We start from the raw sequence: 25,739 nt of genomic DNA on the forward strand, positions 1-25,739 counted from the left end.
ATGTTTAATTTTTTGGTTCTTTTGTTTCTGTTTGTTTGTTTTTGTTTATGTGTGCAGGGCAATTCCAGGATTTTATTTTCAATACATGAAGTCAGGCTATTTCATTAGAAAATACAGTGTGGACAGCACTAGTACAATTTTCAGGCTCATTTACAAATTGATGAATATGTATATGTTATTATTTAGATTTTTTTTTTAAACAATATTGTTTATAATATAATAATGCATAAATTTTATGAATATATTTTCTGGAAGGCATACATATATTACATATTGATGTCACGCATTCTTATACATGTATATGTATATAATATAATTTCCTCAGGGATTAAGAAAGTATTGCACTTACTGCTCTTGCACTTCTGATTAGATGCAAACTGTATTTCGTTACATTGTATTTATACATATGTAATGACAGTGAAGTATAATCCTGAATCCTATTGTGATTGTGATGTGTATATATTATATCCTTCTGTTTCTAAATGAAGAATAGAAACTAAAATATCCTAAAGGGAGATTGGTTAATACAAATTAGATTTTCACATTTGAAAACCACAAAACTTCAGAACGAATGTTTAATTGTGCAAATATATTCACAAAAATCTGCTCAGGCAAACTTTTTATTCTTTGTTCCAAAATGTGTGTGAAAAGATGTTTCTGAGATTTTTCTTTTTAAAAAAAATAAAATGTACATGTGCTACCAAAGCCCTACTTTTAAATTTTTTCTTTGTGATTTTTTAATATAATCTTTTGATAACAATAGAAGTTAACACATGCTTTGACAACTAAGAGTGAAAGTTGCTGGTTTGCACATGAACGCGTCACAATATGATGCGCGGTTCCTTTAAATATCAAGCCCCGCCCATTTGTGATGAGCCGCGTCATCACAAATCTCAAACAAACATGGCGCCGCGCAGCTCCTGCAGGGCTCTCCTGGCAGTTTCCCTGCTGGTTTTGGCGCTTTTAGCGGGACTTTTTGCGGCACACTCGGCTGTGCGGTGGCCCGCGGTGTCTCTGGCGATCGCTGCCGCGCTGCTGCCGCTGTGGGGCCGCAGCCTGCGGCGGCGGGACGAGGGGACCTCCCGGCGGGTCTGCGTGCTGGTGCTGGGGGACATCGGGCGCAGTCCTCGGATGCAGTATCACGCTTTATCCCTGAGTAAACACGGGTACCATGTGACCTTCGTGGGGTTTTCAGGTGAGACTGAAGCTTCCTGTTACACATTCATTCACCTGTTTTCCACCTGCCGCTGAGATCAAACAGTCAGTGTTCAGGTATTTGTCGATACCAGCGTTAAATTAACAAGCTGTAGTATGAGGACAGAGAGACAGTGGGGAGGTGGGTTTAAGGTGGAGGTCAGACTACATCAGGGATCGACCCTGAGCCCACTCTGGTCAGCAGACAGATGGGGTTAGGCAGGAGTCTCTGTGGACTCTGTTTGCAGGTGACACTGTGATTTGTAGTGTGAGTAGGGAGCAGGTGGAGGTATGATCTGGAGAGAAGAACAATGAAAGTTGGTACAATCAGGACAGAATACATGTGTGTGTGTGTGAGTGAGAGAGAGACATGTTGACAGGTGGACATGGGAGGAGAGAAGCCAGTGCAGGTGGATGAGTTTAAATACTTGGGGTCAGTCATCCAAACAGTGCACAAGAGGAGGTGAAGAAGAACGTGCAGGCAGGGCGGCGTGGGTGGAGACAAGGATTAGAAATGAGTCCATCAGAGGGACATCTCAGAGTCAGAGAGGCTGTGGTGTGCAGAGGAGGGAGGGCAGATATACTGACAAAGGATGATGAAGATGGAGCTGCCAGCCAGGAGGAGAAGAGGAAGACCTCTGAGGATATTTATGGATGTAGTGAAGGAGGGCTGGAGTGGCAGAGGAGGTGCATACCTCACCTAATGTTTGGAATTTTGGGGGAAACAAACACTGAAGCATCCACATCTAATTGGAGCTGTTGAAGCTGTATAGTGAGGTGGTTCACTGTGCCGCTTGATGAGTGTGAGTTTATTTTAAACAGCATTTGCTCCTGAAACATGTGCTGCAACTTCTACACCTCCATCAATACTGCAGCGCTCTGTCTGTAGGATTTATAAGGAGTAGTATTTTAAAGAAGCAGTGTTTACATGTTGTTACAAATCAAAAATTTAAAGAAAAGAATATTTGATCCAAATATAAAACTGATGCTTTCAGCGGGTCGAGATAAAACAAACTTTAGATAAAGAAAAAGACGTGACTGTAAAGTATATGCAAAAAAAAACCAGAATGCAAAATGACCACAGACAGAAAACACCTCAAAATTCTGCCAGAGACACAAAACAGGTCGCTGTAAGTGATCCGAGATGTAGTGTTTTAAAGAAGTAATATCATGTACTCTATTAAAATTTCTAAAACTAAAACCTAAACTCGGTGCAGCAATTGAGCCGAGTTAATTTCAGCTGTGCGTTATAAATATACACATGATCTGATAGAAAAAAAATACCTTTTATTTCTACAAAACCAAAAGAGTTTCAGACAAACAGTCGGTCATTCTGAGAAACAAAAAATGAAATGTGAACTTTGGACTAAAAACAATCAGGAAGTTATTTCATCGTGTCTGGAAAATTCCCGTGTCGGCTGTGAAAGTGAAGGATTTTTGCTGTGATTGTTTTCCAGAAACCAAACCTCATGGAGACGTGCTGAGTGAGGAGAAGATCACCATAGTGCCCATCGCAGAGGTGAAAGGTGTCCGAGGTACATTTACGTCTGCGCTTAAAAAACAAAGAAACAGGATGTGGTTTTTTTACTGTTTGTTTTTTAAGGAATCCGTTTCCTGTTTTGCAGTCGGACCAAAAGTGGTCACGTATGTGACGAAGGTGATGGTTCAGTCCCTGCAGCTGCTGCGTGTCCTGCTGACGATGGAGCTGCAGGAGCATGTTCTGATGCAGGTGTGTTACCTGTGTGACTCTCAGAGGGGCAACAATAACTCACGTACAGACATAAACTTTGTCACACTAGTTCATCTATTCTTCTTTTTTATTTGTTTAAATTAACACAAAAATCCTCATTTTGACTAAAAAAAAGTTTATTTTGAGAGTTAAATGAACTTTTTTTTTTTTAGAGGAAAATCCTGATGAAAGAGTCCAAAGCAGGCACGATAAAGAAGTCTTCCGTTATAAATACTTTGATTCCTTGCAGACGTCACTCTGTTAACATCAACGACTGCCTTTGTTTCCCAGAATCCTCCTGGGCTGCCCAGCATCGCAGTGACCTGGTTCGTGTGTTTGCTGCGTGGCAGCAGATTCATCATCGACTGGCACAACTACGGCTACACCATCATGGCGCTGAGCCACGGCCCGGCGCACCCCGTGGTCCGACTAGCAAAGTGGTGAGTACCGCTGAGAGGCTGAAGGTGGCGCTCTGCAGGCTTTTTGGTGCCCAGATCCTCAGGACCGTGATCAAAATACTTCATGTCAACTTGAGCCGAACTTAAATCCTGATCCGAGGCGTTTCTGTCTCTGTCGTCTCTGACGAGCGTTTTCATTCTCGTCTTTCAGGTACGAACACTTCTTCGGTCCTCTGGCGTCTCACAACCTGTGCGTCACCAACGCCATGAAGGACGACTTGCAGAAAAACTGGAGCATCAAGTATGACTTCCTCTTTCTATTGTCTGCATGCCTGTTTTTCATTCACGGGCAGAAAATCTGACTGATTTTTGAAATTTGAGATTGAATTCTCACAACACACCAATAAAAACATGCAGACGTGTTACTTTACAATAAAGTTGATGAAGAAAATACACAGACTGAAACAAAGGCCAGATGTCTCACTAGCGGCCTCTGGAGGCCGTGATGTTTGTGACACCTGAGGAGAGACAGAAGGAGCAGAGTTAAAGGAGATGCTGCTCCAGGTCTGGGGACAACATGTTCATGTAACTCGTACATGTTTCCTGCTCTGCTGTGGGACCGTCCGGTGATTCCTCCTCTGTGAAGCTCCTGATGTTCATGTTTGTGTTTCACTGCAGGGCCGAGTTTTTAATGCAGTTAATAGAAACCAGTAAACTAATCGCAGTGACGCTGCTCTCACTCTGGATCGCAGCGCGACATTTTACTGTTGGCTTGACGTTTGCAGGGCGACGACTCTGTACGACCGGCCGGCCTCCGTCTTCAGAGAGACTCCGCTGAGGCTGCAGCACGAGCTCTTCGTGAGGCTCGCCGCCGTTTATCCTCAGTTCAGACACACGGGGTGAGTGATGACGCTGTCGGGGGGCGGTTCTTGTGAAACACTGTCGATCGCCCACAAAACCCCAAAACTTCCTGTTTTGGGGTTTTACGTGTGTGTAATTGTAGAGCTGCAGAGTTTTCCTGTCGGCTTTTCCTCGGTTGTTCATGGCATGAGCAGAAAAATATGGATTTTATTTTCATAGAGAAAAACACATCAGACCTTACAGTGCTCACCTACCTACTCTCTCAGGTCTGAGGAGGCGGAGAGGACCATCTTCTCAGTTCGTGACCTCGCTGACAGCACCGTGACCTTGAGGGCGGAGCGACCGGCGCTGCTGCTCAGCAGCACCAGCTGGACAGGTCGGAGAAAGAGACGCTTCTCCCGATTTAAGAACGAAAACCACGGCTGGCTCTTGGTGTTTTCTGATTGGAAACCGATTTTTTGTTTTGCGTTTGCTGTTCGAACATTTCCGATGAAGTCGTTCATCTCAGGAGTTCAAATATTCTTTTGTTTTTAATTTCGTAACCTTTTACTTTCCTTCAGCGGCTCACACACACAGGCAGCTTCACTGCAGGGTCTTTAATCATATTTTAATGATCAGGAATAAATCGTCTGAATTTATAGAAACAAAACAGAAGTTACTGTTTGGAGGTCGTGACCTCCGCTCCAGCGGCGTCCTCGGCCCGTTCAGGATTTACAGGAAAGGATTTTGGGAGCGACGGTTTAACTTTAAGTCCTGCTGAGAATCTCGGGGTAAAGAGATCTCAGTGTGAAAATAAAGGTAATAATAATAAATCCTGCTGTCAAAGATGAAATTTGAGTTTTTTTCTTGGGAAAAGGGAATTAAACTCCCGGCGTTCCTCGTCATTGACGCAAACACGATGCGGGGAATATCGGGATGTGCGAGGACGCTCACTGAAGGTTTCTGTTTGCAGCTTCTGTTGCAAACAGAATGTAAAATTTTCCAAATTCAGCCAGTTTCACTTTATTTATTTTGCACCTTCAGCTGCAAACACTGATTCAGGATATTTTTTTTCTCTGCAGAGGACGAAGATTTCTCCATCCTGCTGACGGCCCTCGAAGGTGCGACCTGCTGTTTCAGAAACTAAAGTTTAAAAAAATCCATGAAACGTGTTTCCTCACCTGTCGCCTGTTTGTTCCCACCAGAGTACGAAGGTTTCATAAAGGGAGGAGCTTCCTTACCACCTTTACTCTGCGTGATCACAGGTAGTCCAGCTCGCTCCTTACAGATTAGAACCTCCAGTAATTTTGAGTTTTCCTTTATTCAGAAAACGTTTCCGCTCACTCTGTGTGTTTTTGTGCGTTTGTGCAGGTAAGGGTCCTCAGAAGGAACACTACATGAAGCTCATCGACTCCCTGCACCTGGAGCACGTGAAGATCTGCACCCCCTGGCTGGAGGCTGAAGATTACCCTCTGCTTTTAGGTATTTTAGTATTTATTTTGTCTGTTCGACCAGTTTAGTCTCACTCGTGTTTGCGCACAAAGGTTTAGCAGGTCGTTGGAGGAGTTTTCTTCTCTGTCGTCCAGGCTCAGCAGATCTGGGTGTTTGTCTCCACAAGTCGTCCAGCGGTCTGGATCTGCCCATGAAGGTGGTGGACATGTTTGGCTGCTGCCTCCCCGTCTGCGCCATCCACTTCAACTGGTGAGCTGACCTCTTAACCCTGCATGCTTTCTAGTGGCCAGGAGGGGGCGACTCCTCTGGCTGCAAAGGAAAATGCTCATCAGTGACCTCTGTAAATACCTCCCTCTCTGAGACTGTGCTTCCTAAATCTGACTCTGCGGTCTCTTTTTCACCAGTTTGGATGAGCTGGTGAAGCACGAGGAGAACGGGCTGATCTTCAAAGACTCTGCAGAGCTCGCCGAGCAGCTGAAGGTGAGAGACGCCTGTAAACCAGTCACATGATCAGGAGAAAGATTCAGGCAGAACCTCATATGAACTCTGATATCTACCAACAGTTATGCTTCTCTGAAAGTGAACACGATTGATTTAAGAATAGACTGTATATAAAAGATGGTTTTGTGGGTTCTGAAGTGTGAGTCAAGTGGCCATATCTGTGATGAGAGGGTGACACAGGCGGCTGTAGCTGCTAGCTGTCTGCTGGGCTTCACCTCAGCTAACTGGAGTCCCTGAACTGGACCTCTGGACCGTGTTTGTGCTGTTGGAGCATTTTTAATAACATCATGTGACCAATAACATGGCTGCTGTGAGGCGACTGTACTAACAGACTGTCCAAGAAATCTGAGCCACAGTTTTGTGAGTGAAATTCTAGGATTTTAATAGTTAATAGCTAATTATTTATATAGCATGGTAGCTAGCTAGCATTAGCTGATACCTTAGCACTCCACCTTCTCTCTTCTAGCCTCAAAAAAACCAAACGGGGTGATCGACACGCTCAGAATGAGGCTTCAGAGCCCAAATAAGAAACAAGTGATATAGCAGCAGTTATTTCCATCTTTTACTTACAGTCTCTGATTAGGAGTCACCACCTTTCAGAAATTGAACCTTCTCATAAATGCTGAACGTTTATGTTTCCAGGCTCTCCTGTCAGATTTTCCCAGTTCAGACGGCAAACTGGGAACCTTCAGGAGGAACCTCCGCGCCAGCAGGGGACAGTGCTGGGATGACAACTGGGACCAGAACGTCCTTCCTCTAATCACTGCTCCGAGATAACTTTGGCTGTATTTAGAGAGCTAGACAGTGCTGCTGTTTTAAAACCATTTCTTTTATTCATGAAAGTCTCGCTTTCTAAGCCCTACTGGGCACGTGCAGTAGACATCACCATGGAAACAAGCCTTTTTTTCCTCGTATGCCGGGTGAGCACTTTTCATGGAATAAAGTAGGCCCAGCCTTTGAGTCCAGTATCCAGTGAATGCCTGGATGATATGAGCTCCAGTTACAGCAGAGTGAGAGCGCAAAGGACCAAAACTGTTTGCTTGGGTGTTTTATGATAAATGTACATTTAAAATTTAAATGGATCAGCGGGTGAAAAGACCGAAGTCTTCTGAGGTCTTCTTTTTATTCCTGACGTTTTTCCTTCTTCACTTGAATGTACAAAGGAAGTTGTCATGACGATGGAGATGTACATTTGTAAATAAAATCTTTATCATGCTCCCCCCGTGTCATCTGCACAGTTTGATGAGCTCTATAGCCGACTGTCTGTTATAAGGAAACACATGGTTGACAGGTCCTGGGATCACTTCATGGCCGACTCCTTCAGTTTCTGCCAAAACAAACAAACAAATAATGACTTTATTCAAGATGCTTTATACAAACCAAGGTCCTGCACTCTGTATAAAATCATCTTCATAGTTCCCCAAGCACGCCTCAAAAACAACTATTATTATTTATTCCCACTGTAACCAGGAAGTATCCAGGATCAAATCTGGCCAGATTTCTCTCTGCAGGCTCGTTTTGTCCACACTGGAACGTCTGAGTGTTTACTGTGAGCTGTCCCAGTTTCTTTTTGCTTCATTTTCTTTCATGAATTGTGGACACTGTGCACAGCTGGTTAAAGAACTACTTACTACAGCAAACCACAGTATTTTTCCCCGTGTGATGTTTACTGTTCATTTCAGGCAGCAAACACGTTTTTGTGTGTGACGCTGATGAAACTCCGCCGCCAGACTCGAGCGTGAGGTCGATAACGTGACGTTAGCATGAGCCAAAGAGGCACAGCAGAACGTTAGGTTTAAGTAAACCAGACTCTGATCAGCTTTAAGTCTGAATTAATCTGAACTATCTTCAGCACAGCCTCCTCCTCCTCAGCGTTGTCTTACCAAGCTGCTGTTTGAAGCCGCCGTACGTCTCCAGGTTCCTTATCGTGGAGCAGACGAAGACCTGAGGGAGAACCTCAGCAGACGAACACCTCATGACAATGGACAGCAGCTTCGCCAGACTTCCTGCAATGTCAGGGTCGTACACCACGTCTGCACCACGACAAACAAACAACAGGAATCTGAGAAAGCAGAGTGTCAAGAGCTCCATAAAAGCTGGAACAGACTGAGGTGTGTGAATGTGTGTCCACGCCATCTCGCTCCATAAATCTGACCTGCGGCGATGATGATGTCAGCCCCAATCTCCCTCAGCTCTTCCTCTGAGGTTGCCGTCCAGTCCAGCTTCTCCACGCTGACCGCTGGGGTCGTCTGCTCGCTCAGCCCGTTCAGCTGGACGTTGTCTCTGAGTTTCTGCAGCACTCTGCAGTGACAGTCACTGAAGATGAATCGCTTTGGGCTGCACGACCGACAGACGGCGATACCCGTCAACCCCGCGCCGCTGCCCAGCTCCAGCACCGTCCTGAAGGAGGAGGAGAAAATTTAAAAGCTGCAGAGGCTCCACCTGGAGGGCGACAACCTGCAGATCCTTCAGCTTACCTGCCAGCAAAGACCTGCTGGTTCTCCAGAGCCCACTCCGCCAGGTAAAGAGCCGCCTCCCACGTCACCAGCCCGGTGGTCCCCTCTGAGATCAGAGCAATGTTCTCCATCAAGCTCACAGCGCCACCAGCAGGCTGCGGGACACAAACATGGCTGCACTTCAAATTAAGACTCCAGCAAGCAACAGCTGGCAAAAGTAGGGCCGGGCGATTCAGACCAAAAATTAGATCTTGATATTTTTATGGCACAAAACAAATAATTTGATATAAAGGTGACAGTGACGCTGAGGGTTTTCCTGTGTGCAGTACCAGCAGGTAGCTCTTGTAGCACTCCGTGGTCTCCTCAGTGCCCACCACCTCAGCCAGAGCATCATACAGCTCATCCAGAGGTTCACAGCCTGAAGCTTCCAGCTGTGGAGGAAGAAACCAGGAAGCACACAGCCGGGTTTTACTCTGTGATCGAGTATTTCAACATCTTTCTGTCCAGAGGGAAAAAAACTCAACTAATAATCTGAGAGTTAACCTCTCCTTACCCGTCTGATGAGCTCGGAGAGAAACAGCCTCCTGTATCTGACTGAAGGTGCAAACTTCCGGCACAGGGGATGAAGACACGTCTGTAAAAACACGTGACTGTTCATTACACTAACGAAGCTGAGCTGTTTTAGGATTACAGCACGATGGAGGAACACTCACCTGTTTCAGCACCTGTGAAATGAGCTCTGATGACCCGCTGCTCTGAAGGTCTTTTTCTACAAACTGTAAGCAGATAAAAGTTATACAGAGGACATTACAGAGGTTTAAGTCACATTTTAAGTTCAATTCAAGTCATTCACATAGAGCCAAATCACAAAACACACGCCTCAAGGAGCTTAATATTATAAGGCAGACCCTACAATAACCCCAACAATCAGACGACCCCCATGAGCAAGCACTGGGCGACAGTGGAAAGGAAAAAATGTCCTTTAAAGGGAAGAAATCTCCGGCAGAACCAGGCTCAGCCGAATTATTCAGGGGGGTCCCCTGACTGATTTCATTGCTTTACTCGTGTTTTACAGGCAGCGGGTTTGTGGCCAGCTTTGGTGCTCTAATGCGCAGATTTCTGAATGAAGTTCGGCCAGTCTCATACTCACAGTCCAGGGAAACGAAGGCAGCCGACTCATAGCGAAAAACGACACCTGGAACTCCTTTAAAACCTCTCTAACTGAACCCTGCACTGAGGACTGCTCTGAAAGCGCCATCTTACACGTGTATTTGTTTACTTCCTATTTACCCATAATCCTGCGCGACCGTCTCTCGCTAGAGCCTCTGGGTAGTGAAGTTTATCTGTAGGTTTGAGCATAGTCTACCTTTTTTAAAGCTACAGAGAGCTAAGTGCATGTGTGTAAAACATACATGACATATTACACACTTCTTTTAAATTATTGTATATTTTTATTAGTGAACATTTTTTTATTTAAATGTAATGTTTTGTATTAATTGGAACTTACCTTCATTTTGAACCAGAGTGTGTGTTTTTTCTGGGGCTTTTCTTAACCTTTTTATACAGTTTCTGTTGCTCTCTGTGTGTTTTCCTTTTCCTTTTAGTTTGGAGGGTCTTTGGACATCATCACCATCAGAGATGCTGGAGTGCTCTGATTATGGTCTCATCATATTTTAGCTAAAAGGTTCAGGATTCAAGTCCAGCAAATGTGTTTTTCTACTTTTAAGGTCAAAATTAAAGGTTGCCATTCCTGTGGCTCTCCTCTGTATCATGAGATCAAACCTCCAGACAACCCACTTCTCCCGCAGGTAATCTTGTGCTTTAAAGATCTTCTGTGTAAGAGTTTTCTGAATTAAAATCATGTATACTTTTGTTTTAAGGAGGTTTTGTCTGTTTTGTTCGTATGCATGTTTTGTAACCTCAGAGTAAATTTCTGATCCATCAGAGCTGCTGGAGAGCTCAGCTGGTTCTGTCTGTCAGTGGATTTTAACACTGAGGCTCAAGGTTCAAGTCCAGCTGCAGTTCTTATTGAATTGAATCTTTCCTTTATGCCAGCTTCAGCAGCTCGGTGAGATGAATAAAAGGTCATTTTCATTTAGGAACCTGTGATATCTGCTGATATCTGAGAAGCTTTCAGTCAGATCTGCTGCTGTGGCCTTGAATCTTCCCGCTCTTTTCTTGCTGTGTCACTGCAGCCGCAGATAAAATCTCTTCAGTTGGACCAACTGTGCATTCACAGCAGCAGCTCCAGCACACTGAGCATTTACTGGTGAGTATGAGCTGATTATTTTTAAACATCAGTTTGATCATTTCACTTGGTTTTCTTAACAGAAAAAAAGAATCTAAGAGAAACTAACGATTTTGATTATTTGTGGATTTTTTTGAATCTCACTGTTGGGTCTATACAAGTTTTCCTTCCAAGCAAATTATAAATGTTGTTATAATATTATAATACATTATTATTATTTTAAAAAAGAATACATGAAGACAATGAATATAGAATGCTTTTCATAGAGGAAATAACCGTATAAATTAATTTTAAAAGGATTAGCAGAAACACGAATTACTGTTTTCAAAATCAGAGGAGCGTCTTGTGACCAATGCTGAGGCCTGTTAACGTGGTAAAATGTAATTTTAAAGCATACATTATAAATTCAGCGTAAACTGGAATTATTAGTAGGAAGAACTACATGTTGACTTTAACTGATTATTTTATTGTTCTGTGATGTTTTGGTTTGAAAGGTTTTCCCTGATGGATCAATACCTTCATTCAGACATTACAATTCAGAAAATCCAGATCAAACTATTATCAGCATAACAAGAAAACAACAAGAAATGTAAACTAATAGAGTGACTTTTCAAAATAACATTAACAATTCCCTTTCAAATTAATGCAAGACCACTGTTTAAGGAAGTTGTTAAAATATAAATTTAAAATATGAATTAAAAAAAACTTTGAAATATGTGAGACTTTTAATTGTTTCGAAAATTGAAATCTAATCGCAGTAAGAGGAACACAGCACAGTCATTAACGCGTGTTTCTCTCCGGAGCGTTTTATCGCACGGACTGTCAACAACTAAGATGGCTCCGGCGGCTCGTACGTAGCTGCAGAGGGAAGGTGAACTCTTGTTTTCGTGTTAAAGAAGGTAAAGGGTGCATTTTTAACACTCATGTCTCGTCTCCGCGGTGATGTTAGCCAGTTTGATGTTTCCGCTGTTTCTTCGAGCTTCAGTTCATTGATTTTAAAACACTTTTAACGAAAAATAATGAAAAATGCGAAGAACTTTGAGGTGGTTGTCAGTTTGGGGACACAATAAAGCAGCAGTGTGGGGTGTCACTCTTCTCTTTGACGTGTTGGGTAATTTCTTTATGCTCCCGCGGTTACTCTATATAACACTGCAGATAAAACTGCAGCTGACCGGCTTCGTGGTCTCGGAAATCAATGGCATTCCTGCCCCGGGGCTTCCTGTGGTGCTCCAATCTGATTTCTGATTGAAGGGCAAAAAACGAGGACAGCCGTCTCTAACCCTGTTCCGTTCTGTCGCCAAACTTCATTAAAAAATGGAAAATTGAGTGGTTTTCCTGCGGTAGCGCTTATACTGGAAAAGCAGGGATATTTTTCATTAAGAAAAACAACCTCTTTGTCTCCTCGGCAGGTATTTCGTGCTTGATTACTGTTTCTCTTGTGTATATACACACATGCAGACTGTTTCGCACACATGGATTAGACCTGTTCCTAAATGAAGAGAAGTATTCCGTGAAGGTGTCCCACTGAAAACAGGTCCAGGCTTAATCCATGTTTTTTAAAAGCTTTTTCCTCGATGCTTTACTTTTACCGCCATCTTTGATGTTGTAAAATGTTCACATAAATTGTATTTCAGAATTCTTTGATTTCCAAGTTTGACTTTTGTAATATATCTGCTGCTGGCAGTGAGTTTTCCAGTGTTAGACGAGTGTCTCAAACTGAGGTGTGGACACCAATGAGGGACCTGCACGCACTAATCAGCACGCGTATCTGTGATGAAGGATTTCTCCGTCAGGGCGGTAACTGTAAACTTGTAACTGAAGTTAAAGTTTACCTCTGCTTGTTTTATTTCCCTCAGATCATTAGAGCTGCTGGACTCTGAGCCACAGTGCAGTCATGGTGCTGAAGATTTTCTTCCCACAGTGCTGTAACCGGGCGGAGAGCGGGCTGCTGGTGGGCCGCTGGATCTCTGGTCATGACTCAGCCGTGGTGCTGGCGGTCATTCACTACCCCTTCATACCCGGGCAGGTCAAACAGTACATCCAGCAGGTTGGTGATTATAAAGAGGGAGCTGAGTCTTTGTAGGGCACTAGTTGTCCAGTAGGTGTCACCTTTGTGTTTCGAATGAAACACAATGCAGAGGAAAACTTTTAGTTGGATTGCAGATGATCAGATTAATCCATTCAGCAACGTGAGCCAGACTTCAGTCCCTCATCCTTCCTCTGTGTTCGTCTCTAAGATGCAGGCCCAGAGCGGGGTGGAGCTGACGGTACTCGGCTCCTGGAGTTTACCTAAAGAGGGTCAGGAGAGCATGGAGAGCTTCCTCAGGGACCTCAGCACCATCTTCCCCCAGCAGCGCTGGCTCCAAGTCAGTCGCCAAATGGGAAAGATGGGCTTCATCTGTGAGGTCGTCAACCGGAACCAAAGTAAGATCCTCAGACTGGAATCTGCTTCCTCCTTGGATTTTTCTTTTCCACATTTTTTTTATTTTGGACTGTGCTAGAGTAGCTTTGCATGATTCTCAGCTCAAAATAATCCTCATTTATCTTAAACAGGGCATCGGTACAGCTTAGCAATTCATCCTGTCTGAACTAAGCGGCTTTAGCTCCTCCCATTCTTTTAAGCCTGAAATGATAGTTCTCCTTTTTCACAGCTGTCTTTCATTTATTTATTTATCTCATTTATTTATCTAAGAGTTTGTCTCTGTTTTTAATTTTTTTTTTTTTTTTTTTTAAATAAAATGTCCTTTATTTAATTTGAAAGTTGCATTTCCTGTGCTCTGATTTTAATAACTTTCAGATGGGCAAGAAACTCAGCAGGAAGCAAAAAAGCAAAATGAGGAGGAGGAGGAGAAGGTGATCTTTGTCCACTATGAGCAGAGGAAGGTGATGCTGTCGCAGCTCCACCCCACTGAGAGCGGAGATCCTGACCCCAACACCGAGCCGTCGTCTGAGCTGAAACAGGTAGAGAGGAGAAAAAAGCTGTGATGTGTCCATGTTGGTGCAAAGCTCTCAAATCAGCTCCACCAACATGCGTCCAATCCCTGATGTGGGCAGCTGGTGATCTCTCACATGCTGCTGCTCTTCCTGTTGCAGGTGTTCCAGACGGTGGCACGCAGCCAGCCTCTGTTCTTCCTGGATCGCTATGACGACGGGCCGCTGAAGTCGACTCACTGGCAGTCTGAAGGCCGGGAGGCCAGCATCATCGTGGAGCTGCTTAAACAGGCCTCAGTGCCGCTGTGCATGCTCATCAGCTGGCTGCTCGCCTTGTGGACGTGGATCTGTAACATCCGGTAAGAGGAAGGAAGCTACAGCTGAGAGATTTTATATACTGATCAATCAGCTGATTGATTTATCGTAGATTGCCCTCCCCCAGCTGGAAACGGCACAAAACATCCAGTTAATTCATGACGAATAAACCACAAACTAATCCTGCCGCGCCTTCTTTCACCGTTTGTTTCTGCACGAGATGATTCTTGTTCAGTGGTTTCGACTTTGCGTGTTTTAATTTCAGTGAGTTTATGCATTTTAAAACCTTCACATAGAATAAAAAAAAAAACTCATTTCAAGCAATCTGCTCAAGTCCTGTTTGTGCAAAAGACTAAAATGCCTCTAAAAAATCAAAGCATGGATTAAGTTCGAGGTAGTTACACTTTTATTAGATCTGAGCATTTGGGTGTGTTAATCTGTTAATAAAGACTGATGGAAAAGCTTAAAAAAGCTGTATAGTGAAAACAAGTAATAGAGAGTCTCAGATTTTTTTATTTCTACCGTTTATCCAAGACGAGGCTAACAAATGGAAATCTAAGAGATGCACAGGCCTCCCTCTGCACCTCCTCCAGCTCTTCTGAGAGGAGCTTTAAGATCCTTCCAAGCTAGCAGAGAGAGATAATCTATCGAGCAGCTTCTGGCTCTGCTGCAGGACCTCACCCACTTTGATATGCCCAAAATGCCGCAGCTTTGAGGCAGCCAGGAGGCATCCCAGTCAGATGCTGAGCCACCCCAGCTGGCTCCTTTTAATGTGGAGGTGCAGCATCATTACGCACGTTTCTGCTGCTTGTATCCTCAGACTCACTCTGTTGGTCTCATGGTCATAGGTGAAGTAGGAACGTAGCTCAGCCGGTGAATCGACAGCTTTGCTTTCAAACTCGGTTCTCTGTTCACCACAACTGACTTGTATTACTCCACAGACTTGGAGTAATGCAAAGCTGATTTTTAACCTGGATAAAAATTATTGTTTGAATTGAAGAAGCAACTGTACTCTTCCTGCTTCATTCTTTCTCTTGCTCTTATTTATTAGTCCAACATTTATTGTAAGAAAAGTCCCAACCGCAGCTGTAAAGCTCTAAGCTGTCTCTTCTGTTTCATGCAGGATCTTCAGTCTTTACCCGCTGCGCTTCCTGTCCAGTAAACTGTCCACATGTGTCCAGATCAGCTACAGGACTGAACACATGAGGACGCTGAGCTCGCCCAAACCAGCCGCCGGGCACAAGCAGTTCATGAGGTGGGCGTCTGGTGAAGAAATGGAGCTTCACCTGGTTTGTAGTGAAACTGTTGCTGAAACAGAGCCGGCTGTAACGCCGCGTCTCCGGTTTGATGTCTGTCTGCAGGAAAGGCAACATCCTGGTGTCCTTCCTGGTGGACGTGGGGCTCGGCATCCTGCTCATGTCGTGGCTCTACAGAGACGACCACATCGCCACGCTGGCTAACATGCTGATGCCTGCAGCTGATGTAAGTTATTGCTCTGTGGAGATGTTTGCTGTGTGCAAGTGCGAGGGACCAAATTTCAGGAGCTGAGTAATCCTGGAGCTGAATGAATGTCCTCGATTCGCCGACTCGTCGTTGTTTTACAGGTTCATGGTCGTGTCTTTGATGTAGAATCGCCATCATGAGATATGAGCTTGGTTTTGTTTTTGCAGTTCACTTTTGGACTTTTCATAAAAAAGCAGCTCTGCATGATTCATTGTTTAAAAAAAGGATCCATGTGTACTTCATCCTGGCCTTCATGCAGCCCTCCTGTCTCACACAAGCTGTTTTAGTTCATGTCTCTTTAAAACGCCAACTTTCTTCTGATTGGCCAACTTCCAGAAGCCTGCTGAGGGGCACAGCCCAATGACCTGTGCTGCCTGCACTTGTCTCCAGTAGGAGACAATCGGGAGAGCATAATCAGACATTACTGCTGCTTCATCCAGGAGACAAAAAGCAGTTTAGAGGATTCTGCGTGCTGGATCGGAAAATCGTGAAAAAGTTTAGTTTTAATAATTTCAGCTTGATGCTTTATAGAAACTCCAGGTTTGAAAAGAAAAACAGTCTCTTGACAAGTGAACAAATGATGCTCGGAAGTATGTTTGGATCATGTTGTGGAAACAGCCTGAAGGTACAAAAACTCTTCATGTTATAAATTTAGAAACTTCAGCGCCCTGCGCAGCGCCGACAGACCTCATTAAGTCGCTAATAACCGACTGGATTTGGTGTAATTTCAGCTTCTGTTCTTCTGTCATTAAACTCCTGCGGTTCCTCCTCAGCATGTGGCTAAAGAGCTGGAGGAGCTGCTGCAGTGGCTGATGGGAGCTCCAGCCGGGCTGAAGATGAACCGAGCCCTGGACCAGGTTCTGGGCCGCTTCTTCCTGTACCACATACACCTCTGGATCAGTGAGTATCAGGAGGTTTTCTGCATTGTTGAGATTTCCTTTCATTTTCTTTAAATCTTTTTCACACAAAACTGATTCAGAAGCTTGTGCTGACTCTCACTGTGATACATCGCCTCTCCATCCAGGCTACATCCACCTGATGTCTCCATTCATTGAGGGGATCCTGTGGTACGGAGGTCTGTCAGTCTGCCTCGGCCTGACCTTTGCCCTCTCGCTGCTGTCAGACATGGTGGCCCTACTCACCTTCCACATCTACTGCTTTTACGTCTACGGAGCCAGGTATGTCTTAGAAACGCCCAGCTTTTACTCTTCTGTTTGGGCTGGGCAGGAAAAGCAACAAGGCCTGGAGCATGAGGCCAACAGATGTGCACAGTGTCTGTGTGAAGGTGAAGCTGCTGATTTCTTCAAGCTGTGAGGACAGATCGAAGAATGAGATTGTGGGTGGAAGCGGTGGAAACGAGTGTCAGGGTTGGAGAGCGAGGATGATGAGGAGCTGGATCATTCAGGAAGGGAAGCTGATGCTCCTCCACATCAAAAGGAACCATTTGAGGTGGTTCGGGATCTGACCTGGACACCTCTGAGGTGAAGTGTTTTGGAAAGTGTTAATGGGAGGAAGCCCTGGGACAGACCCAGGACTCTCCGGAGAGATTAGTCTTCTCTGCTGGGTTTGAGGACGAGCCTGCCTCTGGACCTGGATGAGTGGACTGTTAAGGACTTTTTTTAGTTTTCATCTCACCACCTTATTGAATAAGCACACGGTAAAGCTTTGTGTGAGGAGGTACTTCTGATAACCTGCAGGGGGCAGTGCTTTCAAATCTGTTCCTTCCTCTGTGCGTCCAGAAAAAAACTTCTTGGTAGAAAATGGCCCAAAAATGAGAATTTATTAATAATCAAATAATCGCCTTTATGACTGGACTGAGGTGATGGAGGCCAAATTGGTGGGTTTTAAGATCATATTTGGGACGTTTGCTAAAAGCAGTTCATTCAAAAAGAAACTATTTAAAATCTTACACATAAAAACTTTTACACAGGCAGTAAATTTACTATAAAATACCTTTTGGACAATCGTAAAAACTGAAAGATGAAGATGAGAACGTCATAATTCATTTCTGCAGCCGCTCATAAAAGAACCAAATCTGACTTGCAGGATGTTTTGTTTGACGTCATGGTTACATAACAGGGTTGGACATTTGGAAGAGCCTCGCCTCAGCTGGTGCACGCTCTGCTCTGCAGCACTGTTTGCTTTAGGTGTTCACACTCACACTGTGCTGCTGAACATTGTTGACTGTGAGAAGATGGTGCTAAGTGTGAGAGAGAGATGAAGGTGAAACGTGACCCTTCAGTGTGAACGTGCCATCAGAAATGGTCAGTGGAAGGGCGGCCGTCAAGAAGCCATTCCTAAGGAAAACTGTGAGGAAAGGCTGAGGTACGAGAACTAGACTGAAAATCTGTGACACGGGGCATCAGTGATGGACATGTGGGCTGCAGTTTAACCAGCGGTGTTGACGACACACCTGTGGGACACCATGAGTCGTGGATCAGCCTCCCCAGAGCCGGACCTCAGATTTACTGAAGCAGTGTGGGATCGTCCTGACAGAGAACAGAACAAAAGGCAGAAACATCCAAAGAGCTTTGAACGTCCTCCACGAAGCCTGGAGAACTATTCCTGAGGATACTTACACTAGTGACAGAAAGCTTCCTCAGAGTTCAGGCTGTGATGAAGATTAAAGGTGGTCATAATAATAAATATTGACTTATTCTGTTTAATTTTGCCTTTTATTCTTTATTTCTGTGTTTGCACACGTTTCAGTAAATCCCTGCAACTGTTTCACATTTTACTAACAAATATAAAGAAATGGTGTCTTAAGATTTTTAAACGACACTTTGTTGCAAAATGTTCTAATATAATCAATTAATTGGTTTTCAGATGAATTTATTGTCTTTGAACAAAGTGCAATGAAACTCGCACACTCCCCTAAAAAGGCAACAAGAAAGGAAGCGAGAATAAGGAATACAAATGTATCCTCAGAAAATATACAAGCAGTTACATATGCACATGCACATATATGCACATGAATAAATAAAATATATACAGCAGAGAAGAACAAAGGAAAGTGAAATGTATTATCAGGGACGAGTTCTTGGTTCTGTTGGTGTTTCTTATCAGGCAGCGGTGGCTCTAAATGTCCTCCAGGAAGGGTCGTGGGAACCTGGTGATGGTTTCTGTGGTGCTGCTGGAGCAGCAGTGGGAGGACGGGCTGTGTTTTTGTTTGAGAACCCTGAAGAAGTAGAGTCTGCTGGGCCTTCTTCATGTGTGTGGGTGCACAGGTGCTGAGGGCCCTTTGCATGCAGGCCCCAAATATTTGGATCAGATTTAGGGCATCCATACTTTCATGATGAGTTTTTTGGTTCTGGAAGATTTTAGGTTAATTCAAGTTCATTTCTAGGTACTGCCCTGGCAGCCTTTAGTTAGAACTTTTTACCATTTAAAAGTGACAGCGTGCTTGCATCCCTGTAACACCAGACTACAGATGAACCGGTGACTCCGTCATACGTCCTCTCAGGCTGCTGCTGTCAAACTCAAACTAAGCAAACATCTGGTTTGGAGATGACTCATGTTTCCAATATTTTGTGCACAACCGTGTAAAACTGAAACTTCTGCAGCAGGAAATGTTGCTACCCTCAGTAGGTTAGCCAGTAACTGCACTACTAATGAGTATTTCTTCTTAATCTTTAACCTGAAGACGTGTTCAGCTGCAGAAACAACACGTCATCGCTGCTAAATCCTGTTTGAGGATTAAAAGATGAGCTCGATGACATTTAAATCTTCATTTTCTTAAATCTTGGTTCTGTTCAGTCAGCTCTCAGGTACACTCGCCTGCTTTGGCTTTACCAGGAGAAATGAGGTCTGTTAGTGTGACGGGAGTCTGAGCGCTGTCATGAAGTCGGAGGATTGACTAAATTATGTATTTGCTCTAAAGATAGCTGTGCCTCGTCCCGTGGTGCACAGTGAAATATTACCCATTTTCCTCCTCACATATTTATGCTCCGCCGGCTCTTCGCTTTGAGAGCTTTTTGTCGGAGTTTTTTTTTTTTTATTATTAAATCTGCGCGCCCGGGTCTAAAAATATCTCCTGCCGTGAACACAGCTCGGCTCTGCAGAGGATAAAAGTCGAAGAAGCTGCGCTGTGCTTCAAAAGGAAAGCTTCTCTGTCTCTCTTGGTCTTTATCAGACAGACTGAGTGTGTCATTAATGACTGCTCCTATTACAGCTCACGGTGCTTTTTCTGTGACTACACTTGAAATGATTTGTCAGTGCTGCTGCTCATAAAGCTGGTGGTTTACCAGCTGAACAGGCCTCTGCAGAGCTGTGCTATGAAACCTGTCTTTGTGTCAGATATCTACCTTTTTCTTTTAAGCAGTCGCCCATCAGCTGTTTGTGTCTCTGTCAGGCTGTACTGTCTGAAGATCTATGGGCTCTCGTCGCTCTGGAGGCTCTTCAGAGGGAAGAAGTGGAACGTCCTGCGGCAGAGAGTGGACTCCTGCTCCTACGACGTGGACCAGGTAACCCACAGTTTGAGTCTCATCTCATCAAACGCCTGTGAGAATAAACTGGTAGAGATCCATGAATTCAACATCTATATTTGTAGACACATCCTTCAAATCTGATTTAAAAACTGCTTTAAAAAAAATGGTACATTTATCCCAAAATGAGGATTCTGAAGCGTTTTTCCTGACTATATGTTTATCTGAGCACCACTGACATCAGTTTTATTTATACAGCTCCATTTCACAACAACACTTTATAAGACAAAGAACCTTAAATATTGGTGAGAAAACGCCGTCAATCAGACGATCCCGTGTGAGAGGCGCTTGGCGAGGGTGGGAAAGAAAAACTCCCTTTTAACAGGAAGAACCTCCAGCAGAACCAGGATCAGGGAGGCAAATAAATAAAAGAAAGATTTGTCACCACTTCGAGAACAGTGAATGCATCGTCTCTGGCAGTATCACATCGGGGTTTTGCACTTATTCCTGATTTTGCTTGTTCTGTGCTCGACTCTGGTTGGCGTGAAATGTTCTGAATAAACAAATGTAATTTCATTTATTTGGTTGCGTATCAATTTTCTACTGTGAGGGACGTTTGTCAGCGATTAGCTGCTGAGACTGATCTGAAACCTCATCACAAACCCAAACCAACTCCAGAGATTGTTTACATTCATTTAAAAACTGAATTATCGTGAGGGAGAGGAGGCATCAGGAGCCTCAGACTCTCACCATCATCTTCATCGATTCTTAGAGATGCAGAGAATTTTCTCTGAGTGTTGTTGTGTTTGTGCTACTTCCAGCTCTTCATCGGGACGCTGCTCTTCACCATCCTGCTGTTCCTGCTGCCCACCACCGCCCTCTACTACCTGGTCTTCACTCTGGTACGCCTGAAGTCATGCCGGTGAAATCACCAACCAGCTGCTGGTCCTTAAAATCTAAAAAACTTTGAAGTCAATTTCCTGAAAATAAGACTGACGAGATCAGTGCTGTCGAGCTCAGTTTCATAAAAACAGACACACGGTTTATGTGTATGTTTGAATGTAATTAAAATGTGTCTCATGCAGTTTTTTCATTGCTATTTTATTGCTCAGACTGTCAAAAAATGTTTATTAGACTTTTTAACATTTATTCAAGTCAAATCATGCTGAATCGTGATTTCAGTTCTGTATTTTTTTTAAAAGTCTTTAATCTAGAGCAGCGTAATACTGTGGAGCCAAAAACAAGTGATTGTTAGAATGTTTTTCATTTCTTTTCATGAACTTTCTGTCTTTGTGTTGCAGTTTGTGATCCAATCTTCAGTAAATTCTCACGGCTGCAGTTTCCTGTGTTTAAAAACCGACCAGCTTTTTTGAATCCACTGTGGGCGTGTCGGTGTAAATTAATCACACATGAAATGAAAGTGTGATGTTCACCTGTGAACTGGGAACGCATCCAAAATATTAATTACCAGACGAAAGTCTGACGAGTCTGTGCTCAGATTTTAACCCAAAAAAAAAATCTGCAGTAGGGTGCGTTTGTTTTTGACTCCTGGGTCTCGTTGTGTCGTGCAGCTCCGGCTCGTGGTGGTGCTGTTCCAGGGCATCCTCCACCTCAGCGTGGACTTCATCAACTCCTTCCCGCTGTTTGCCATGGGCCTCCGCATCTTCAGACCCTACAGACTGGCAGGTACGCTTTACTGAAACGTCTTCATAAAGCCTTTAAATGACAGCGTGGGGGAAGTGTGCGGGTTTTCATCGTGAGGCTTTGTGCACGTTTTCAGAAGGTGTAAAGTTCCAGGTGCTGTGTGACGAGCCGGGCACCGCCCTTCACCTGCTGATGGAGGTAAGAGGTCACACTGTGCTTCATTGTCTCACCGCACAGATTTAAACATGGAGGCACCTCATTGGCTGCTACAAGGAAGCCTCATCATGTTCAAATGATCACAGCTGGATGAAATTTACATGATTATCCAGCTGTTTGCTTGTTTTAAATGCTAAATACTCAGTTTGTTACATTTTGATGTCAAAATATTTTTCTTGACTGCACAGCGACTTTATTATTGGTCGCATTAAAAATGCACCAAAAGGCTCCAGCAGGACGCAATCTAGTAAAAGCTGAGGTAAACTATTGACTTCCTCTAAAAAAACAGGAAGAGGAAGACGGGGATATAAACACACATGACAGGTGAGAACAATCTGAGCGAGGCGGACAATCAAAAAAAAGGAAGTAAAATTAACACAAGACATTGAATAAAATCTAAAACAGGAAATAAACAGAAGACAGCCAACACTGGAGAAAACTCTAACATGATCCTCATGACCTCGCTGGAGGGCGAGCAGCAGCAGAGCCTGACGGATGGTCCTGAGGAGACGTCTGACAGGTTTGGTGCAGGAACAGGTGCTGAGGTCACATCTGGTGGTCGAGGAACAGGAAAACTCAGATTTGGCACGCCGCTGTGATCCAGGAACTCAGGAGGGGAAATATCAGATGAAGCTCAATAAAAAATAAAAGAACCAAAAACTTAAAGACTACAACACTTAAGTAAATAAAACTGACACTTAATGAGACGGTTAACATGTTTATATCTGCTGTAAAGTTTAAACGTGGGAGTCCACGGGGACCGACTCACTGCTGGAGCCTCTAGTGGACTTTATAGGAACTGCAGGTTTATTTGTTTTTTTTAATTTGTGCCTTACTTCCTACTGCAGCATGCTAATAATGTGTCATCAGTGTCTGCTCCTCCTGGCAGTAAGTCATTATTTTGATGCTTTCTTCCTCAGATTAACCCTCTGAAGTGCAGCACTGTGGTGCAGACGTACCGCACCCCAACGTACAGCTGCTACCCCAGAGACTCATGGGCCGCTCTGGTCAAGAAGCTGTTTGTCGGGGAGCTGATTTATCCCTGGAGACACAAAAGCACCAAGGCTGACTGAGAGAGAGCCAGAAATGCGATGGAGGAAGACGAGAGACGAGGGAGCGGAGGAAAGGGAAGACACTGAATAAATAAAGAGATGGAAACGGACGGAAACAGACAGATGACCTTCGGGAGAAGCTTTTATATTTGATGGGAAGAGCGTCACAGAGAGCATCGCCTGAAGCTGCCGACTCATCTACAGCTTTCTGCTCAGCCTGAAGGTGGATGATGAATATTTGAGCTCACACGGATACCAGAAACAGGACAACCAGCAAATAGTCACGTCCTGCTGGTGCTGGTTTAAGAGCTGTGGACATAAAAACACTCGAGGAAGCTCTTTCAGAGTAAAATTAAACTAAAATGATCGTTCCTTTGACTTTACAGATTTACATTTTTATTTGTCATTATAAAAGACTTTATGTTAAAGAAAGAGAAACAAACCTGGACCAAAACAACTCCAGCACGAGCTGTGGTCAACCATAAAAAGTAAAAAACACGTCTAATTCTCTCTTTGATTTTTATACAGTCATTTAAAATAAAGTATCCCCCCAACTGTAGATCCACTTCAGCAGCAACTAAACATGAAGAAACTTAAATTAAATCTGTTCTTTCATCAGTCTCACATCGCTGTGGAGGACTTCTGGCAGTCTGTGTTAAACGCGCTGTGCTCGACAGACGGCCACCCTGTGCGCCACAGCTGCCCTGCTTAATCCACCAGCATGCACCAAGTCTTTAATCAAAGTCACGTTTTTAATGAGAAAATATGAATATTGTTTTCTTGTTTTTATGGTGAGTGGTATATTTGTAAAGCACCTTAAAGGAGCTTTTTAAGAATGACCTGTTCTTGTTGTTTTGTGTTAACGTGAGTGAAAACTGTGGAGCCGTGAACTGTTCGCCTTCAGTGCCGGCACACAAACTCAGTCAAATGACTCTTTATATTAACCAACTCTGTGTTATTAGATGTGGGTGTTTATGCACCAACTGCACTGAATATGTGAATAGCTGGAATCTTTAATCCTTTATATAAGTTTAAATAATTGTAACCAGAAAAAATGATTTTTTTTTAAATGTAATATCTTTTACATGTGTCTGTTTTTAATGTCAAAGAGATTTAGTTTAAGTGAGCTAATTAATGTTCTTCTTCCACTCACTGATTCTGCACGTCTGTTACAGCCGTGAAGTCTGATTTATGTCTTTCGTTTTAAATGTGATGTGCCTGTTTTGTTATGTCTGATCAAACCTTTTGACTAAATTTGTTTTTCATTAAACGTTGGGGAAAATCCAGGATTCTGAGCACGTTCTTCCTCCTCTGGTGTTCATGCTGAGTCAGGCGGAACATCTCAACATATTTTTATTGTTTTCAAACAACTGCTTGTAAAGTTTAAAAAAACAAAAAAGTGACACAAAATATTATATCATTACATACAGTATATATGAGTGGCAACAAACAGCAGACAGACTTTATACTAATGAATGTTAATTCAGCTGACATCGTAAATGCGGCACGTACTGATGACGCAGTCACTGCTGCTGTGCTTAAAACAAAGGACATTATTGTTGAGGTAAAGAGACAGTTTTTTTTAAATTGATTTCCATTAGAACGATTATGCTGAAGTTTGACATGGATACACACGCTGGTTATTTTCTATCAGGTACTCGAAATTTCTTCGATTGTTGTATTTTGAACATGTAAAAATAATCGAACACAAAAAGAGGAAAAAAGCACAAACAAAATAATTAAATAATAGTAATGATGTTGATGCTAATGATGATAAGCATAATAATATTAACAACATTAAAAAAGAAGTAAGAAGAAGCATTAGCTTATTTAATTATGTCCCTTTTCCACTATTTAATGACTAATAATCGTCACTTTTTCTTCCTGTTTATTCCCCATCATATCATAAATACTAGCTTACAATTTGCATTTGGTTTTAGAACCCCACTAACACACCAATAGTTATACATATTTACAGATATATACACAAACTTATACACACATACAGTGTGTAAATGATAAGTAGTAACATCCAGTCCTCTTTGTGCTTTACAAAAATCATATTTTTCAACCACTTTTTATGCAGAGTGATTCTGGGACGTTGCTTCGGTGCATCACTCAGCCTCACAGCTTCAGTTCACACACAGAGGCAAAAACCTTTTTACTGTTGTGCGGATACAGGGATGTCTTAAATTTAACTTATAATTTGTGCTGTGGGAAAAATGAACCAGATCAGTGAATTTTAGTGGTTTTGATTCTAAGAACATTTGGGTTTGTACGACCTCCGTATCCAGTATTATGCATTATCATTGTGATGTTCATTTTGTAAACTGTGGCCCCATTAGAGTGAAAAAGTATGATAAAGCAGAGTATCCTTTACTGTTTGTGGGGGAAAACACCCTGTAAATGACCTGAAGCTTTTCAGAATAAAAGCACAGCTGTTGAAGACACGTAGAAGACTGCGCAGTCTGTGTTTATTTCCACTGCATGAAAAGTATGAATATGATCCATCACAGATGTAAATACACTTTAATCTCTATTTTATCATAAATTGCCTCATTCAAGCTGTTGCTGCCAGAACACTTCATTAATTTTGCGTGTAGGTGTTCTTCCTCAGGAGGCTGAGGCGAGAGATGAGTCATGGTGCTATAAAAACAGGCCTGACACACATAATCAAACACACTCTCAGCCCACTACTGTACATCACATTTCATAATATTATTCCTACCGTGGTTACACAACATGAATAATATACTGGGAAATGGTCCAAATGTATTTTGCTCCCCTACGACAGTGAAAACTGAAATATGATCAGTAACAGGGCAGATTATGACAC

General features: G+C 43.3%; 3 protein-coding genes across 5 annotated transcripts; 2 read left to right on the plus strand and 1 right to left on the minus strand.

Moving 5' to 3' along the window:
- Positions 1 to 858: 858 nt before the first annotated feature.
- alg1 (ALG1 chitobiosyldiphosphodolichol beta-mannosyltransferase) lies at positions 859 to 7,276 on the plus strand. The gene is made up of 13 exons (XM_005469095.3): positions 859 to 1,195; positions 2,652 to 2,729; positions 2,820 to 2,923; positions 3,215 to 3,363; positions 3,533 to 3,622; positions 4,107 to 4,220; positions 4,449 to 4,558; positions 5,244 to 5,282; positions 5,367 to 5,426; positions 5,533 to 5,643; positions 5,748 to 5,862; positions 6,018 to 6,093; positions 6,757 to 7,276. Exons 1-13 carry the CDS (start codon positions 904 to 906, stop codon positions 6,889 to 6,891), a joined length of 1,473 nt encoding a protein of 490 aa, XP_005469152.1. The 5' UTR covers positions 859 to 903; the 3' UTR covers positions 6,892 to 7,276.
- On the minus strand, positions 6,766 to 9,888 carry eef2kmt (eukaryotic elongation factor 2 lysine methyltransferase). 2 transcript variants are annotated; one of them, XR_002061797.2, is made up of 8 exons: positions 9,721 to 9,888; positions 9,284 to 9,346; positions 9,124 to 9,204; positions 8,900 to 9,001; positions 8,592 to 8,725; positions 8,270 to 8,514; positions 7,998 to 8,176; positions 6,766 to 7,441 (listed from the first exon to the last, which is right to left on the minus strand). XR_002061797.2 is itself a non-coding variant. In XM_003442474.5 (8 exons), the coding sequence occupies exons 1-8, from the start codon at positions 9,826 to 9,828 to the stop codon at positions 7,341 to 7,343; spliced, it is 984 nt and encodes a 327-aa protein (XP_003442522.1). In that variant the 5' UTR covers positions 9,829 to 9,886; the 3' UTR covers positions 6,766 to 7,340. The 2 variants fall into 2 exon arrangements, 1 of the variants encoding a protein (XP_003442522.1); XM_003442474.5 differs by having other exon boundaries at positions 7,998 to 8,147; positions 9,721 to 9,886.
- An 871-nt stretch (positions 9,889 to 10,759) lies between these two features.
- pigq (phosphatidylinositol glycan anchor biosynthesis, class Q) lies at positions 10,760 to 24,190 on the plus strand. 2 transcript variants are annotated; one of them, XM_025906470.1, is made up of 14 exons: positions 10,760 to 10,839; positions 12,675 to 12,865; positions 13,056 to 13,242; positions 13,616 to 13,779; positions 13,912 to 14,108; positions 15,188 to 15,319; positions 15,426 to 15,546; positions 16,341 to 16,467; positions 16,592 to 16,745; positions 19,919 to 20,030; positions 20,813 to 20,893; positions 21,563 to 21,677; positions 21,772 to 21,833; positions 22,772 to 24,190. In XM_025906470.1, the coding sequence occupies exons 2-14, from the start codon at positions 12,713 to 12,715 to the stop codon at positions 22,922 to 22,924; spliced, it is 1,758 nt and encodes a 585-aa protein (XP_025762255.1). In that variant the 5' UTR covers positions 10,760 to 10,839; positions 12,675 to 12,712; the 3' UTR covers positions 22,925 to 24,190. The 2 variants fall into 2 exon arrangements, with proteins under 2 accessions (XP_025762255.1, XP_003442626.1); XM_003442578.4 differs by lacking the exon at positions 10,760 to 10,839 and adding an exon at positions 11,589 to 11,717.
- The last annotated feature ends 1,549 nt before the right edge of the window (positions 24,191 to 25,739 follow it).

The sequence above is a fragment of the Oreochromis niloticus genome, linkage group LG4, assembly GCF_001858045.2.
Source record: "Oreochromis niloticus isolate F11D_XX linkage group LG4, O_niloticus_UMD_NMBU, whole genome shotgun sequence".
NCBI lineage: Eukaryota > Metazoa > Chordata > Actinopteri > Cichliformes > Cichlidae > Oreochromis > Oreochromis niloticus.

Coding starts and splice junctions, on each gene's coding strand:
- eef2kmt (XM_003442474.5), bottom strand. CDS start 9,828: ATGGCGCTTTCAGAGCAGTCCTCAGTGCAGGGTTCAGTTAGAGAGGTT. Junction 9,205..9,283: donor TTTCACAGGTGCTGAAACAG/GTGAGTGTTCCT, acceptor GTGTTTTTACAG/ACGTGTCTTCATCCCCTGTG. Junction 8,726..8,899: donor GCTACAAGAGCTACCTGCTG/GTACTGCACACA, acceptor TGTGTCCCGCAG/CCTGCTGGTGGCGCTGTGAG.
- alg1 (XM_005469095.3), top strand. CDS start 904: ATGGCGCCGCGCAGCTCCTGCAGGGCTCTCCTGGCAGTTTCCCTGCTG. Junction 2,730..2,819: donor AGAGGTGAAAGGTGTCCGAG/GTACATTTACGT, acceptor CCTGTTTTGCAG/TCGGACCAAAAGTGGTCACG. Junction 5,863..6,017: donor TGCGCCATCCACTTCAACTG/GTGAGCTGACCT, acceptor CTTTTTCACCAG/TTTGGATGAGCTGGTGAAGC.
- pigq (XM_025906470.1), top strand. CDS start 12,713: ATGGTGCTGAAGATTTTCTTCCCACAGTGCTGTAACCGGGCGGAGAGC. Junction 12,866..13,055: donor TCAAACAGTACATCCAGCAG/GTTGGTGATTAT, acceptor TTCGTCTCTAAG/ATGCAGGCCCAGAGCGGGGT. Junction 20,894..21,562: donor ACTACCTGGTCTTCACTCTG/GTACGCCTGAAG, acceptor TGTGTCGTGCAG/CTCCGGCTCGTGGTGGTGCT.